Raw genomic sequence first — 18,286 nt, 5'->3', positions numbered from 1 at the left:
GATTAATCACTCGACACGAAATGCATGTGCAGGACATATGGAAATGCATGTCAGCTTCGCTCACACACCTTGAAACATGCTGGAAAATGCTGACAAACACATTCCAACACAGATCTGTCTAATTATATTCTTAATTGATGCATGAAACACAAGATTAAACCAGATCGTGTGGAGATATGTTCCTGTGAGAAAAATCAGCAATATAACAAAAAGGGGACAAACTAGCAAAGTAAAGCCCTGTCACTTATAACAATTTTTTTAAAGTACAAAAAAATACATCTTTATTTGCTGATGAATTATGCATCTATAATCCTATTAAATGGCGTGACTGATTAAAAAAGAAATTCACAATATTTAAGCTGCTAAAGAAATTACACTTAATAAGCAAAATAATACCCAAGCTCTATGAGATTATCCCCCAAATTAAAAGATCAGTTAAACTGATATGTCTGTCTAAAGAAAAGAGATTTGTATTTACAAATGCCTGGAGGAGAAATCCACTTGATAGAAACTTGTGTCACCATCAGTTCTATCTGGTACACTTTTTTTTTTTTTTTTTTTGGCTGCGTTGGGTCCTCGTTGTTGCGCGAGGGCTTTCTCTAGTTGCAGGGAGGGGGGGCTACTCTTCGTTATGGAGCGCCGGCTTCTCTGCGGTGGCTTCTCTTGTTGCAGAGCCCGGGCTCTAGGCGTGCAGGCTTCAGTAGTTGTGTCTCGCAGGTTGCTCCGCTGCATGTAGGATCTTCCCGGACCACGGCTCTAACCTGTGTCGCCTGCATTGGCAGGAGGATTCTTAACCACTGCGCCACCGGAGAAGTCCCTCTGGTACACTTCTTAGAATAAAACCTGATCACAACATTTATGTGTAAGACAGGCAAAACACTAAATGGATTAAGATTCGGGACCCTCGTATACAACAAAATTAGGTACTTGAATGGGTGCCCAAGTGCCTTACATTACAAGTACATACAGGGACTTCCCTGTTGCCGCAGTGGTTGAGAATCCGCCTGCCAATGCAGGGGACACGGGTTCGAGCCCTGGTCTGGGAAGATCCCACATGCCACGGAGCCACTAAGCCTGTGTGCCACAACTACTGAGCCCGCGTGCCACAACTACTGAAGCCTGCACGCCTAGACCTCGTGCTCCACAACAAGAGAAGCCACTGCAATGAGAAGCCCGTGCACCTCAACGAAGAGTAGCCCCTGTTCACCACAACTAGAGAAAGCCGCGTGCAGCAACGAAGACCCAACACAGCCAAAAATAAAATTAAATAAATAAATAAATAGTACATACATATGTGCGCAAGTGCATTACATAAAAATAAATTAACCTATTATTTTCCTTTCAAAATTTTTTTCCTTTTTAAAGCAAAAATCCAATCTTAAGTACAAACAGGTTAGAAGAGATGCTGTTACCCCCAAAGGTTAATGCCAAAACCCCAACATATCACTCAGTAAAAATCCATCAAGATGAAGGATGGGTATGTGCCTGACTTGCTTGGCTTTATAAACACTAAAAACATGGGGAGTGTAATGGTTTTGAACTACTTGTCTGTCTCCTGGTAGTTCATCACTCCCACTCCCACATCCTTCAAGCAAATAGGTGACTCTGTGTTCATCGCCTCAGGGGAGAGTGAAGCAAAATCCTTGGTCTTAGAAGGAAGAGCACTCAGAGTCCAAACAAAACTTTTAGAAGAAGCATCATTCATTCTACACATATTTATTGTCTCCCATCTCAGGGCCAGGCACAAAGCTAGAAAGTGATGAGAGAGCCATGAACATGATAGACAGGTCTTGGGGCTTATGTTCTAGAATAGAACCTTCAAGAATAGAAGAGCTTCCCCTGGACTGAAAGGAGAGGGGAGGAAGGAGGAGTGAAGAGACAGGGGCAGGGGTGGGCTCCCAAGAGAGGAGCCCCGGGTCCTGCTTCTGAGTCAGAGCCGCTGCAAAGCAGCAAAACATGAAGTAAGTTTGGTGACCTGAGGGCTTAAAAGCAAGGCACCCTGCTTCTTAGATTGTGGTCCCAGGAAAGGGACAAGATCGAAATAGGTTATGGTTGATCAGTGTGTCTAGGCAGATGGAGCCACAAACAACCTACCTGATATTTCCATGCCAGTGGCACACTGAAGCAGCAGGATGGTTCCTAAGCCCTCAAGCAGGGAAGTATGGAAGCGAGAAGCTGGAGGCTGTAAGGGCAAATACAAATTCAAACTAAGAGGCTAAATCTTCCCTGTTGAAGTAAGGTAAGACACACACACACACACACACACACACACACACACACACACACACACATGCTTCCTTTTCTTAGAGCATTTACTTTAGAAACCTTGTAAATATAAATTCTTTCTCTGTGTCTTTGAAATGTAAGTGAATCTTAAAAGTGAAACAAGCCTTTGGCCAGCTTTACAACCTAGGAATATCTTTCTCAGGGACCTGGGAACCATACTTTGGAATGTAAACATCCAAGGAAAATAGCACCCTGTCTCCCAGTTTCTGTGGGAAGGTAGGAGCCTCTCTCCAAAACTACCTACTATTACAAGAAGTGTAATTTTCCTTCATATGAAGCCTATTAGTGAACACAGATGGTGACCCCAATTACCAGGTAAAGTTACCAGATGAACTGTGTGTGACAAATGGTGCTGTCAAGTCCTCTTACAGGAGGACTAGTTATGGTTTCTCTTGAGAACTGGGACGTAATGGACTCTAGAAGGGGAAGATTTCCTTCTGGCTTTGCACTCTCCTAGTGATTCCCAGGATGCGCATCACATTCTTATGTAATGCTTATCCAATAGCAAAAGTGTTTTCTTTCTCTACTACCTTTGTGGAGAGAATTTCTGGGTCAGGAGATTTTGTTGTTAATTTTTTCCCCAACAATGCAAATGGGACAAGTGGGAAGAATAGAGACTGACTCAGTGAACCCAGACTTGGACAGATGACATCAAAGATAATATGGGACCCCATAGTCACAACTGCAGAATTTCCCCAAAACTTAGATGCAACGTTTTGGAGAAAAGGCGGGAAGCCCAATTGATGAAATTTAATTACATATCCTGTACAGCATGGGAGCTCAAGATAAAGGCTAATTAGTTATAGAAAAATACAGCGATGTATCTGTCCTGTCTATCTGAGTCTATGGACTCAGATTTGCACCAACTATGGCGAAAACTGGGACTTGCCAATGTTTAACTTTGGGAGACTTATTTCAGACACGTGTACTAACAACCCATTTCTTCTGGGTGAAGCATAGAGGGAAATGAGCAGAAGAAAGCCTAACATTTGTAACAGTGTTTCTCAAACTTTGCGGCACATTAGACCCACCTGGGGAATTTTTAAAACTCTGATGGGGGCTGAGGGGCGGGACCTGGATGGGGCGGGGCCAAGAGGGGTGGGGCAAGGAGGAAACGGATGCCCAGGCGACATCCTGTGTTGATTAAATCAGAATCTCTGGGAGGGAGACGCGGCCAAAAGTAGCTTTTAAAGTTCCCCAAATGAGTTCATTGTGCGGCAAGTTTGAGAAGCAGTGACTTAAAGTGGTCCTTCTCACACTTTAGTGTGCAAACAAATCACCTAGAGATCTTCTTAAAATGCAGATTCCGACCTAGTAGGTCTGGGGCGGGGCCTGAGAGTCTGCTTTCTAACCAGCGCTCACTCTAAGTAACAAGGATTGAAGGGCCTCTATTATGTGCTAAGTGTTTTACTTCTGATTACTTACTAAGAAGCTACCTAGCAGTTATGCTCGATAGAGTAGGCTCTGGAGTCAGACTGCCTGGCTGTGGATCTTGGCTCTGCACTTTATTGGACTTCAGTATCTTCACCTATAAAATGAGGATGATGATAATGGTACCTACCTATGCTCGTAGTAGTAATAGTATGAGGAGTGTATCATTAGTCTCATTTTACAAATGAGGAAATTGAAGTTCAAAGAGCATCAGCCCACCTTGCTAGTAACTGGTAGGCAGAGGCTTGACCCCAGATCTTCTCCCTTTAAAGGGTCTGGATTGAATTTAATCTAATTACCCTCCTCTCTTCCTGTTTCTGACCATGGAACCACTCACATTCTAGTCGCAGAGAGTGTGAACCTGTATCATCTCTGCCCTCCCCTCCCCTTCCCTTCATAATCAGTTGCCACTTGCTAAAACTCACTGATTTCACGCATGCTCCCCCTCCTCTATGCCCATGGCATTACTCAAACCCAGTTTCCAATGATCGTCCAGGCAGAACTTCAAAAATAGCTTTACGTTTGTTTCTTTTCGTAAACCCTGGTTCTCTTATTGGTGTCCTTACTCTGAAATCTTCTGCACTACTCCCCAATTAATATGACCACGTGACTCCTCGTTTCATAAACCAGCAATGATTCTCCATTACCTATCAAGTAAAATCCACACTTTGTAGCCTGCCTTTCTGTGATCTGACCCTGAAACTCCCCTCCGACTTTTTTCTTTCTCTTTCCTCTATAATGCCTCTCCATCTCTTCCCCCCACAATATGCCCCAAAAGGTCACCTCTCCTCTTCAGAACTCTTCCAGCACTTTGTCTGCACCCAACACACCTCTGTGCAAACAGTAGCCATCTGATAACTGAATGAATGAATGAATGAACGGCCTTCAGTCTTGAATTCTAACTCCAAAGGGTCTGGGGGCTCCCTCTCATGAATGTCCCTAGAGCTTGTGTTCTCAACCACAGCATTTTAGCCATTGTGAGGTATGTTATAATTCATTTGTTTCTATTAATAAAATACATTTTCAAATGATTTACTTTTCTAATAACTAGAGTGGGTTCAAGATGATCCCTAGAAGAAGCGTGGGGGTCCCTGCTTATTTGCACTCTGTTATGATTTCTGAAGCATAAAGAACAGTGTGTAACTATAGCTAATGCACTGAGAATTGCACGGATCCTGCAGTTTTATTTATGCCACAGCCTTTAATGGATATTACTGATTTCTTTAATAAAGGACAGTATTTTTTTAAGTAAATTAGCAGTATTTTTCCTTGAAAAGTGACATTTGAGATCTTGAATTAATTAACTTCATTACTCACATGCTTGTAGAATATCTTTCTAAATACTCCTCCTCCCTCTCCCCTCATTAAAAAAAAAAAAAAATCTGGCACTATTTCCTTTAATCTAGTACTCATGTGGAATGTTCCAGACATGGAACTCTCATTTGTGTGGGCCAGCAGGGCCCAAACATTAGAGCTGCAGTGTTTAACACGGTAGCCACTAGCCCCATGGTTACTGAGCATTTTAAACGTGGCTCATCCAAATTGAGATGGGCATAAAAATACACACTGGATTTCAAAGACATTATCAAAAATAAAGGATGCAAAATATCTCATTAATAATTCATATTGAGGGAATTCCCTGGCGGTCCAGTGGTTAGGACTCAGCGCTTTCACTGCTGGGGCCCGGGTTCGATCCCTGGTGGGGGAACTAAGATCCTGCAAGCTGTGCGGCGTGGCCAAAAACAACACAAATTTATATTGATGACATGATATATCTCAGATATATAAAATATAATATTAAAATTCATTTCACTTGTTTCTATCTTTTGATATGACAACTAGAAAGTTTAAATTACATATGTGGTTTGCATTTGTGGCTTGCATTCTATTTCCATCGAAAGCACTGCTATAGGGTAGAAATACCCGAGAGGCTTGTTTCAGATGCAGATTGCCAGGCCTGCCCTCCAGGGAATCTAGTTCAGCTCTCTGTATTTTAGGCCGAGATCAGCAGGAGCTAGATAAAGCAACAAGAGTTTGATTCTTTCCTGATTCTCCTCCCACTATCAATGCCTGATTCTCTTCCTATTTCTCAGTTGCAATTACCAAAAAAAGAGAATCAGTTGGTCCTAAATAATCGTAAGTGATGCTCTTCAGTCAGCGCTTTTGGGTCAGACTACCTCATAGGTCTCTGACCTACAGATTGGTTATCCTTAGGTCACGTGTCCAGCCCAGGCCAATCCATTGTGACCAGTGGGGAGGGTGGAGGAGGCTTGGGTCAAATGAAACAGAGTACAAGAATGACCTGGAAACTCGCCTCTCAGCAGGGGCTCTGGTCGGCCAGCTTTCTTTGGAGGCGACTGTGGGAATGCCCAGCACAGATTGGACTGGCCAGTAGTGAGTTAATTCAGACATTAAAAGAGCATGATGCACATTCAAAGGCCCTGTGAGCACTAGAGCCAAAGATTGATTATTTCCTGAACTACACTCCAGACACACTTTCAGTCAAGCCACTCTACAAATAATAACAGTGATAGATCTAAACTCAAAACTATTTTGAGTCATATCTAACAACCAGCTTGCCAGGCTAAACAAGGAATTTAGGTGGGGAGAGACAATGCAGGGGCAGATGGGACAATATTTGGAATACAGCCAAGGAGTCAAAGTTCCAGTCCCAAGGATGCCATTACGTCACCGTACGTCCTTGGGAAAGATGCCCTAAGCCCTCCTGCCTCAGGCTTGTCATCTTTCCAGGTTACAAAGTGACAGGGATTGTGACTACTGAATGTAATGACAGCTGTAAAGGTGCTTTTTAAAGTTAGGAGAGCTGCACGTATGTTATATTTACAAGTAGGAGCTGTCATTAACTCTGTTTACTCATGAAGGAGTAACCCCACAATACATCTTACTTCAATGAACACATCCTGCTCAGGGACCATTTGATTGTATTTCTTCAACCTTATTAAAACGGTGGAAATGTTAACTGTCAGCTCTCATACTCTGTTAGCACTTCTTTCCAGCCGTAGCGTCATCTGTAATGTACCTTCAGGAATTCACCACAATATATCAAAGCCTGCCGTCAGAACAGCAGCCCACCATGAGCCACGCAGCATGTATTTAAGAGAAATACTGTCAGTCAGTCCTGCGGCTGATGACAACTGTCAGCTGAATCTGATGGTAGCTTTTTCCAATAACTGTCAGAATATTCAAGGTTTACAACATATTCTAATGCCCTCCCACAGCATTTCTGTGTAAATTATCCAAATGGTGAGGAAAGCCATAAAAGGAAAGCTTAGTTACCATGTTTTGAGCCCAGATTTATTTCCATGCAATATCTTGGGAAAACAAAATACAATTTTCTTTATGTTATGCCCCGTTTCCTTTCCACAAGCTAAATTAACTTTCCCCCCAAAATGTGCTCAGTTTTAGAGAACCAATTCAAGAATACTGAGACTGTTTTCATTTTTCTGTTACTTTACAGAGAGGCTGACACTTCTGCTAGATCAACAACAATAGGAGAAAAGTGTTTATCAAATATTTGCATAATTGATTAGAAACCCGGGGATATCCGTGGCTTCCGGGAAAAAAGGAGCTCTGTATCTTTAAGGCTCCATGGAGCTTTCTCTGCGCGCGATGCAGACCGAGCAGGTTCTGCGGCAGAGACTCATCCTATCGATAAGGGTCTGATAGCCAAGGTGGAGGATGGGAAAAGAATGGAGCTGTCCCAGCTACTCAATGAGATCAGGGCAAACTATGAAAAGCTCCTCACCAGAAATCAGATAGAGACCGTGCTCTCAACAAGGATCCAGGTAATGATTTCATACAGACAGGCATCTTCCAGGATAAGGAGACAATCCATGTCTATCCAATTCCTGTCCCGGCCTCTCTGAGGTACAGTATTTCCTTTTCAATGCAGCATATACTGGGGAAGGAATTTAGGTTTTACTGCAAAGTGCCTGGGACTACAGGGGGAAAGGCTGTGATTATCACTGTTAAATAACCATTAAATGAATGTTGATTGATACATTTGATTTTTATATAAATCATGAGGTTACTATCATTAACAAAACATGTAATCAACATACAGTAAAATGGTGCACTCTAATCTCTTTTAGACATCCTACAGGAAGGAACATTTCAGATACCCTTCGAAGCTATTATGGAGTTATTTATAGAGATAATATAAATAACGTCTTTAAAATGACAAGCTTTATAGTAAGATTTATTAGCTTCCACACTTTGCAAGATAAAACTAAGTAAAATATTTCTAAAAGGTTTCTATCATTTTTTAATGAGTTCAATTTTGTACCAGATTGTTATAAATAGAAATCATCTGAGTATGTGAACATGGCATTCAGAAACAATGATATAAATTGGGACAATCAAAATTCCCCAAATCGAAAATGACTTTCTACTTCAATTACAGGTTTTTGCTTTTGTACTAAAAGATGAGAAATGTTTATTTCTAATACTAAGCATGCTATATTTAAGTATTTTTTAAAAAGAGAGTCAATTTAAAAAGAGCTAAATCCTAATTTCATAGACTTACTTTGTTTTAAAGTGACAATCACCTTTAGCAGTAAATTAAGGTCTCATCTCTAAACAAATGAATAAACAACTCTTTTAGAAACAAAGATTCAGAAATTCAGGGATTTTTTTTTTTTTTTTTTTAGTTTACCTATCATATCTGAGTACAAGTTCTATTCCAAGCACCCAAACACAGCAAAGAGTTTACTTAAGAACATACCCAAAAGGGAAAAAATATTGCTGGGAAATCATAGGACATTACTGCATGCAATTCATTTTTAGTAACAACATACATTTAACTTCTGGGTAACATTTTCGGTCTTCATAAAGAATTATCAGCATCATAGATGAAGCAAATTCACTGGAATATTTGATTTAAGTGTTGGAATAGTTCATTCACCTTTTACAAAGAGAAGAAAACAATTAACAAATGACAATCTCTAAAAATTATAAGCCAAATAAACATTTTATTTTGTAATAATAGAAATACAAGTTATTTAGTTTACAAGTCATTATGCTGAAATGAATCAAGTGAAAAAGCAAGACTACAGTAAGTTTTCTTCCATCTTCTTAACATAAAACTACTTCAGGGGATTTTTTTTCAAAGAATTTAGAAAGTCAACTGGAATAAATTCAAGGAAGCCTGATTACTTAATTATTACAAAATAAACATAAGCTATTTTAGTTATTTACTGCTGTATAACAAACCACTCCAGAACTTGGTGGATTAAAACAATTGTATGTCTTTCATGATGCTGTGGGTTGACTGGGTTCAGTGGGGGTTATTCTTCTGCTGCACATGACATTGGCTAGGACTTCAGTCATCTTGGGGCAAAACTAGGTTGGGACATCCAAGGTGGCTCACTCCTGTGTCTGGCACCTTGGCAGGGCATTTCTGGAAGGCTGGCTCAGCTGAGACAACTGGGCCTGTTTCTCTCCATCTGGCCTCTCTACACGACCTCTCCAACAGGGTATCCAGATCTCTTACATGTTGGCCCAGAGCTCCCAAAATCATAGGAGTGGAAGTCATCAGGGCTTCCTAAGGCTTAGGCCTAGAACTGGCACTTCAGCTATATTTTACTGGCTAAAACAAGACACAGGTTATCCCAGATTCAGCGTGGAAGAGGACCAAACAAGGACATGAATGTGGGGAGGTGTGATTCATTGGGAGCCATCTTCAGAATCTAGCTACCACACAAGCCTAGCTGCCAGCTCCTCACTCAACATCCAAAAGACCAGCATTTTTATGCTTTTCTATTTCCAAAATTCTTGTCATCCTTTTTTGTAGTTGCTCTGATATGTGTTGCTGCTTGGCTTTGCCAACTTAACACTAAGAATAAGTGATACATAAACCAAAAGAAATGAATGAATTTTGTTGTCTAATACCTTGAGCTAAACTTTATTGACTTTCATTTAATCCAATATTTCCTTTAAAAAAAAATCTATTGTACCACCAAATTAAATTTTTTATATTTTAAAATGCATTTTTATATGCACATTAAGAAGTTCTAATTTTTGCTTCAAAATACTGCAATCAATTCCATACATTGCTCCTACTGCACTTGGAGCCAAATGTTGAGAATTCTGTCAAAAGATACTTTCATTTAATCCCAACATCAGCATAAGAACACTTAAAGCTGAATATAAAATAATCCACTTGTTATTTAATATAAGAACATTTAGAAAACAGTCTTTAAAGAAGTCATTTCTGCTACCACCTTGGATATCCAGAATTAAAATTAACATGCCTTCTAAAAAAGGTAAATCAACAATGGGTTCTCTTAATACAGAAGTCTATTATAGAATCTCTAATGCCTATGATAACTTAACTCTCTACATGATTCATAATATACTTTCTAGCAGTATTGTAAATTATCCTGTAAATTATTGTAACATATCCTGTCCATATACCCAGTCCCAGAGATGATCGATTTAGGATATATAGCTGTTTATCTGCTTTTATGAAGCAGCCTACAAGAAAATATGGGGGGGGTGGGTAGTAGCTAATTTTCTATCTTTCTTCCTTAATGATGCCATAAACAATAGAAACTTAAGAATCAGAGGTCTCAGGACTTCCCTGGCAGTCCAGTGGTTAAGATTTCGCCTTCCAATTCATGGGGTGCGGGTTCAATCCCTGGTTGGGGAGCTAAGATCCCACATGCCTTGCGGCCAAAAAACCAAAACATAAACCAGAAGCAATATTGTAACAAATTCAATAAAGACTTTAAAAAAATTGTCCACATCAAAAAATTTAAAAAAAAAAAAAAGAATCAGAGGTCTCAAACTTAGGTCCTGCAAACTTACTTCTCATTAAATGTATTTTTCTACATTTCATAGACTGTCATGGTAGGAAAAGAATTTTGAGGTTCATTTTACATCCTAGAAAACTGAGGCTGAGAGTGCAATTGACTCACTCATGAATTTAATTAATTAGTAACTGAGCACCAAGCAGAACACACATTGGTAAATTAAAAATTTAAAGAAAAAAACTATTTGATTCCTATACTATTTTTCTATAACTGCTTTTAAATGTCTCATTTTCAAGAGTGCTTTTTTTGTTGTTGTTATTGTTATTGTTGTTGTTGGCTTTCTTCTAGTTGGAGGAAGATCTAAGCAAAAAAATGGACAAAGATGAAGAGGCTTTAAAGGCGGCTCAAGCAGAACTCAAGGAAGCCCGACGCCAGTGGCATCACCTGCAAGTGGAAATTGAATCTCTCCATGCTGTGGTGAGAATAATCTCAAAAGCAACTGGCCCATTGAATCCCCAGATGTTATCTGATTAAGAGAGGGAAAGGAATAATGTCCATTACTGGCCAGTGAGAAACTAAAAATCAGACCACTGACTTCCATCCATGGACCTAGTTCAACTACCGCCCTGCCTCCATCATGGCAATAACTACTATCAATTCACTCAAGGTTTATTCACACCTTTAAAAATGAAATAACCCTCGCGTATCACCCTGGGGTTCTCTAATTGTTAGAGTAGGGGAATAGAGCCTTTGTCATTATCCAAAGTCATAACAGTGGGGAATCTTTTATCCATACCACTGAGAATTCTAATAGAAAAATATTTAAACACTTTCTGAAAATGCCTTTTATAAACAGTCTGCTCTGGCTTTGATATTTAATATTCTATATTTTTCAATATTTAAGAAATCGAATAAATTAGGGTGATAATAAACTAATCACACTGCAGATTTTTTTTTTTTTTTTGGCCATAAGAATTATCACAGGATTCGTTTGAAATAGTAAGCTCTCTAGTTGTAAATAGAAAATACAACTTTTTAAAATTTGGGTCATACCTAAAGCTGCAAGGAAACACCTCTTGCATAAGGGCTGTACAATTATTGCAACCTTTTTAAGAAAGAAGAGAACTCCATAGAACAAAGACATTGCAAATCAGATTTCAGAAACACAGTTTCCCTGATTCACTGATGAAGATCTGTATAAAACAGGAAAGGGGCCTTGAAAACTCCCTACATGCCAGTGAACAACATTACCAGATGCAGCTGCAAGACCTAGAGGCAGTGATTGAAGGACTAGAAAAAGAGCTACAGGAAGTAAGGCGCGGCATTGAAAAGCAGCTTCAAGAGCATGAGATGCTCCTCAACACGAAGATGAGGCTAGAACAAGAAATCGCAACTTATCGCCGCCTCCTGGAAAAGGAAGAAATCAGGTACCTAATTCCATATAGTGAATGACCAGAAATACAGAGCCACTTATGTCACTGAGATAGAGAAATTAAATCTAAAACCCATCATCACCAAGGCATGCTCACGGAGTTCCTACCACAAAACAGGATTAGTAGGCACTGCAAAAAATATGCAGGAGAACTGTTTCCAGCCTCCCAAAATTATGAACAGACTAGCCAAAGTCAGGGACATTAGCTACAACAAAGAGCACAGCAAGCCTAGAACGAAATGTAAACAATTCTCCATCGCTACAAAAATGACCTTCCTTAACTTTCTCACTTTCCTTGCCATTCACCCCTTTTAGAATTAGTCAGTGCCTTCTATGGACCACCCACAAAGAAAGTTTGAAAAATTCACACATTACCACATTCCCCCTCCCACAAGGGCCGCTCCCAACACATATCAAACACCAAAATAATAATAATAATAACCATTATTATAACCATAATAATAATAATAATAATATTATTATTATAGTACAACCATGGAAAGCAATGTTGTTCTGAGTACATGATTTGAAAGATTTCCAGATATACTGGTAATGAAAGGTATCAAAAGAGGAATTCTTATTAATTCACAAAATTTCATAATCTGCAATCACTTACAAGGTCATATGGCTTTGAGCACAACACAATGTACAATTTTCCATGTTCCCATAAAAAGAAAACCTTTATTCCTGCTTACTTCAGAATTCTGAGTCCTCTATAAAACTGGATGAAATTACTTTCACCTATAATAAGTCTCGACATTTACTAAATCTTTGAAAAACATAAATTGAATTAAAAATATGCCACTTACTAGCTAAGTGATGCTGGGAAAGTTACTGAATCTCTCTGTTCCTCAGTCTTCTCATCTATAAAATGGGAATAATATTGCCTACCTCAAAATTGCTGAGGAGTAAATGAATTAATGTTTGTAAAGTGCTTAAAACAGTGCTATGTAAATATATATATAGCTATATACATATAATTTATTCATTATGAAATAAAATGGTTGTAAATTTTATTTAATGCCTAATCATTCAAGATGTTGACAAAGTGGTCTTTAACATTCCTTTAATACAATTTTAAAAATTTTATTATGCTCTATTTAAGATACACAGGTATCAAATTTATTTAAGATACATATACAAAGTATCAAGAAAAATATAATGAACTCCCATGTTTAAGAAGTGAAACATTTACAGTGTTATTGAAGTCCCCCCCAATCCCCACCCCCAGCACCTAAGCCACACCCCCACCAATCTCATTCTCCTCCCTCAGTCTAACCTGGCTCCCAGATCTGATGCTTATGTCTCATTAGTCTCATTATATATCCCTAAGCAAAATGTAAAATTGTTTTGCATGTTTTTTAACCTTGATAAAATTAGCTACAATGTATCTTTCTTTCCCCACTCAATGTTATACTTGGGAGTTTGTTCCCTACAGATAGAGTATACCCTTAGTTCACTAATTTTCACTGCTAAGTAGTATTTCCTTTGTATGACTATACTACAATTTATCCATTCTCTTATTTGTGAGCATTTGTTTCAATTACATGCTAATACAATGTTGCTCCTATAATTCTTTCCAATTTCAGATATTATGGTTGCATCCAAGGTGGGAAAAAAGAACAAAAACCTACCACAAGTAGAGTTGGTTTTGTTTTACCTTCAGGTGAGTTTCTGATATAAGTTAACTAACTTAAAAAGTGAAGTGCCGTTTATAGGCATTATAAATAAATACTCTAAAGTAGCAAAAACAAGCAATATTTGAATAAAGTTTGACATACAAATTGACTGTGAATAGTACTTCAACATTGCAATTTAATATTTCATAAATAATATTTTCACAGCCATTATAAATGAAATATCTTTTTCAACAAAAGTCCCACAGAAGTATGAGGACGAAAAAGTGGAAACAGTGACCAAACAAGCAATATTAAATGGAAATGTCGTGAAAGAAAGCACTGAAGCTCATGGCACTATTCAGTAAGTAAAAAGTTTTGACTAACAGTGAACATATGCCAAAAAAATTAACTTCAATTGAGTAATCTCAGTAATCTTTGAATGTTTCCAAACATAATTTTATATATTGTGCTTTTTAACCTGACATGAATAAATATACATAAACAAAAACTCAGATGAAGTACTCTATCCTTAATTGACCATTTTTCCAAAAATATAACCAAAACAAGAGAATTCCATAGAATCAGTCAGAAATTTTACTCATATGATGTTTAAAGAATATAAATAATAAATGCCACAATGTAAATTATAAATTATAATTTAAAATGTAAATATAAATTACATTTCTTGATTTATTTTTCATATATAATACGTATTACATGTTTTTTACTATAGCCATACTTCTTCATATAGAAAGATTTATTTTATCATTTCAGGACAGAGAAAGTGGATGAAGTTATTAAAGAATGGGAAGGTTCCTTCTTTAAAGATAACCCTCGATTAAGGAAAAAATCTGTTTCTCTTCGATTTGATCTTCATTTAGCAGCCACTGATGAAGGGTGTTTACAGACTAAGCAGGATAATCTACCAGATATAGAAGTCAGGCTTATCATGAGACGATCATGCAGCATTCCCTCTATCAAACCTCCATCAGCAGCTAATTAATCCAAAGACAGTATTTGACTTGATGTGAAAATGACATTAGGTTGGACCAAGGTAGGACTGCTGACCACCTTCTGTCCCAAAATGTTAAGTTACTAAGTATGTATGTTATGACCAATGTATGACTCTTCAGAAAAAAAAACGGGGGGGGGGGGGACAAAATGTCTCTGAATCTAATTATAGGTGTATTTTTTGGACAGAGGGAGCTTAAAATCAGAAATTTAGTACAGTTTCTATTTTATTTATTCTCCAAATAGTCTTCTTTTTCCCTTGAAATTTTTATCAGAGACGGTAAGCATTAAGATGGTTTAGTTAAGCGTTTGAAATTTCACTCAGTGGCTGAACATTCTAAGGAAAAGGGAATAGTCTGTTTAAATATGATTGTATTATGTTAAGAACCAAACTGAGTTATTCATCATTATTCCATGACCGGTTATATCTAAAAAGATTTTTCTACTTAAAAAAAGAAAGCAATTATAAATGAACCTTTAAAGAGGACTATTCACTTAACCGAATGTTTTCCTTTTGAGATAATAATTTGCACAGGTAGAAAAATAACAGTTATTTTCTGCAAGATGTTTTGAGCAAACTATAGAACACACCCCAGGGCTAATTTGATGATTAAATTAATCTTCATCTGAAAGTTTTTTGCAATCATTATCTGATTTCCAGAGAGTTAACTTTATTCTAAGAACTTTAAAGTTTGTGTCCTCCCCCACAAAAAAATCAGAAGTCCAGATGCACAAAAAGAACATGAAAGCTAGTTACTCCAATTACTAGAACAGTTAATCCAACCTCTCACCATCCCAACTTTTCCATCTGTAAAGTTAAATGTGATTAATTTGAGTCTCTGATGCAAGCATTAAAGATACTATATAAAGTATTATAAATATTTCTTGCAAACATTTATGTGAATTAAGATAACAGGATTGTTATCTAAGCTAAGAGTATTTGCAGGATTTATGTTTTTAAATTGTTCAAACTCTAATAAGTATGGATAGAAAATATATTTGTGAATAAGTCAAGTATTGTTGCAAAGTTTTTTAAACAACCTAATTTGTTTAATACAGGTATATTTAAAGACCTTAAATAATAAATACCTGTTTTAAAACATTAGAAATTTATAGGTTACCAATTTTTTTCTAAGCAGAAAAAAACATTGAGTACAACTCACCATACTTTTTTCCCAGCTAAAGGATCATCTAAGGGCTACAGCTGTTAGCATATTAATACAGCCTTTACAACTCTCTCCTTCGCTCTCTTCTTTCTTTCAAGCAAAAAAAAAAAAAAAAGTATATTTTAACCAGAAGAAAATTATGTTAAATAATCTTTAACATAATACAGGGAATCACATTTAAATTTTCTTTCGATTACTTCAGATTTCTTTTAGCCTGGCTTATTCTGTTTAGTGAAAGGGATGATTTTGTTTTGTCAAGGATACAACAGCATGTTAAGTGCTTATTCTTGCATAAGCATCTGACCTAAAATACATCTTACACATAAAAATGTTTTCATTCAATATTAGTTAAATGCTACTAACTTTATTAAAGCTTTGGAAATGCAATCATATAAGCTATTGTACTAAAGTTACTGTACTAAGTAACAGTATCATAAATAAAGAAATATATCTAGTGTAATCTATACGCAGTGTCGAAAACTTAGTACTGGGCATCATGAATGTAACTGCTTGTTATAGTAATTCCACTATGCAGCTATTGTGTGTATTACATGTACATTTTAAAATACAGTACTTGAATTTATAACAGAGTTTTATTTGCTTTGGGGCATTTTAAATTGGGATATGAATTTACCAAAGTAAATGATACCACTACAATAAAAAAAAAAATTGAAACATGAACTACAAACCTGCATTGTATTTGAGTTTGATACATTGTTTTGAGTTTAATTGTTCCAATATTGTTAGCTCAATTGGGGGATGAAGAAAACTGTAACCAAGGTGCACAAAAGCACAATTTTTATACTTTTTTTAACAACAGAAAAATTAAGAAGAGTATATTCTAATAAATGGTAATATTCTAATTAAAAAATAAAAATAATCCCATGATCCTGGGAAAAGTATAATAACAGCAGCCACCACTTGCAGAGTGCTGACTCTGCTCCTGGCCCTGTACTCAGCATCTTCGTACACAATCTCTAATTCTTACAACAATCCCACAGATGAATAATATTATCCTCACTTGATGGATGAATAGAAATTAATATTCTTCAATCTCTCTGAAATGGTTCAAATGCACCCTTCCATAACAAAATACAAAAGTAAATAATAATTCCAGTTACCAACAATTGCAGGATATCAGCCCTGGGACTGTCAGTAATGGCCCATGTAACCAGGAAGGAATCACTTAAATTCCCTAGGCCTCAATTTTCACACCTGAAAATTAAGAGAAAGATGGTGCTTGATCAGAACTCTTACCCTGCTTACCTCACAGAAATGTTTGAAATAATATACAGGTGAAAATATTCGGCAAAGCACTACTCAAATATACAGTACTATTTGGATGAAAATGGTCACTGGGAGAGAAGAATTTGTGAGGACAATTATAGCTGACGATAAGTAATAGTTCAAACACAACAGGTAAAGAGAATTTTTTAAATTCTTCAATTACTGCCAGAAGAGTTATTCTTTCCCAGTGAGTTACCCAATTTGAACTGTTCTACCATGATAGTTTAAAGTACAAAATATTCTCCAAAGTAAAAAAAAAAACCAAAAAAGTTTAAAATAATTTGAAAGTTTCCAATGGAATCTGGGCCAAAAAATAAACTTCAGTTAAATAATATGCATACACACATTACTCAAATTAGCAACACATGAAATGAGAGGAGAGTCTGTGCACAGGGTAGAATTTGGTTCTACATTTATAAATTATGGCCGTCATGTACACATAGATTGCCAACATTCCTGGGCACACTAGAAAGAAACATTTTGAAATAAGGTGTATGTGCAAACCAGTTCAAGCCTTTTCCAGTTTCCCTCACCCACTTAGACCCTAGACCAGGATTGGCGAACTTTGTAAAAGCCCACATAGCAATTATTTTAGGTTTTTCGTGCCATACAATCCCTGTAGCAACTATACCACTCTGCCCTTATAGCTGCAAGCAGCTGTTACATAAATAATATGTAAATAAGTGGGCATGGCTGTGTCCTAATAAAACTACAAAAACAGGAGGCAGCCCAGTTCTGGCCTGCACCTGCAGTTTGCTGTCACCTGCCCTGGACCCTCAAATAAGGCCTGTGGATGACAGACCACACCCCAGGTTCTCCAGGACCATTCTGTTGTCAAACACTTTCATCCTTTTCCACACCATGTGCCAAAGCTCATGTCCCAAATCCCCAGGTATTTTGAAGGTAATGCAGAAGGCTGTAAAAACAAACCATACTTTGTCGAAGTCTACAAAACATTGTGAATCACTCAGACCTGGAAATCTCCTGGGCTTCAATATTTCACAACAATTTCTAGTGATAGCAACTGAATAGCCATAACTTCTGCCTTCACAGAAACGGCTGAGAAAACTAGCTTATTTCACCATTTTTCCTATAGCCAGAATTTTTTTTTTTTTAATATCCAGACTTTATAAGCTATCTGGCTCAGACAGAGTTCTGTTCTCCCTTTCCCTATTTTAAGGGGGAAAAGAATCCATTGAAAAAAGCTTCATTAGAACAAACTACAGACAAATTGTATGGTTCAGTGTTTGGTTCAAAATCTTTTTTGAGTCACAGAACTCT

General features: G+C 37.4%; 1 protein-coding gene and 1 long non-coding RNA gene across 3 annotated transcripts in view; one reads left to right on the top strand and one right to left on the bottom strand.

Annotated features, from left to right (window-relative positions):
• Window positions 1–2,094: 2,094 nt before the first annotated feature.
• The window catches only part of LOC118886372, an 18,977-nt gene continuing 2,785 nt past the window's right edge, over window positions 2,095–18,286 (bottom strand). The window contains exons 2-6 of one of the 2 annotated variants that reach the window (XR_005017717.1): window positions 16,840–16,933; window positions 15,716–15,808; window positions 8,535–8,641; window positions 7,484–7,636; window positions 2,095–2,182 (exon numbers count right to left, since the gene is read on the bottom strand). This is a non-coding gene — a long non-coding RNA (uncharacterized LOC118886372). The remainder of the gene's footprint in view (window positions 2,183–7,483; window positions 7,637–8,534; window positions 8,642–15,715; window positions 15,809–16,839; window positions 16,934–18,286) is intronic. The other variant, XR_005017718.1, reaches the window with a different exon arrangement.
• On the top strand, window positions 7,380–15,703 carry KRT222 (keratin 222). Its single transcript, XM_036835993.1, has 6 exons — window positions 7,380–7,523; window positions 10,839–10,967; window positions 11,697–11,917; window positions 13,512–13,588; window positions 13,767–13,902; window positions 14,316–15,703. The coding sequence occupies exons 1-6, from the start codon at window positions 7,428–7,430 to the stop codon at window positions 14,542–14,544; spliced, it is 888 nt and encodes a 295-aa protein (XP_036691888.1). The 5' UTR covers window positions 7,380–7,427; the 3' UTR covers window positions 14,545–15,703.

Source organism: Balaenoptera musculus, chromosome 20, assembly GCF_009873245.2.
Source record: "Balaenoptera musculus isolate JJ_BM4_2016_0621 chromosome 20, mBalMus1.pri.v3, whole genome shotgun sequence".
In the NCBI taxonomy this organism is placed as follows: domain Eukaryota; kingdom Metazoa; phylum Chordata; class Mammalia; order Artiodactyla; family Balaenopteridae; genus Balaenoptera; species Balaenoptera musculus.
This window is presented reverse-complemented; position numbering and strand designations above follow the sequence as displayed.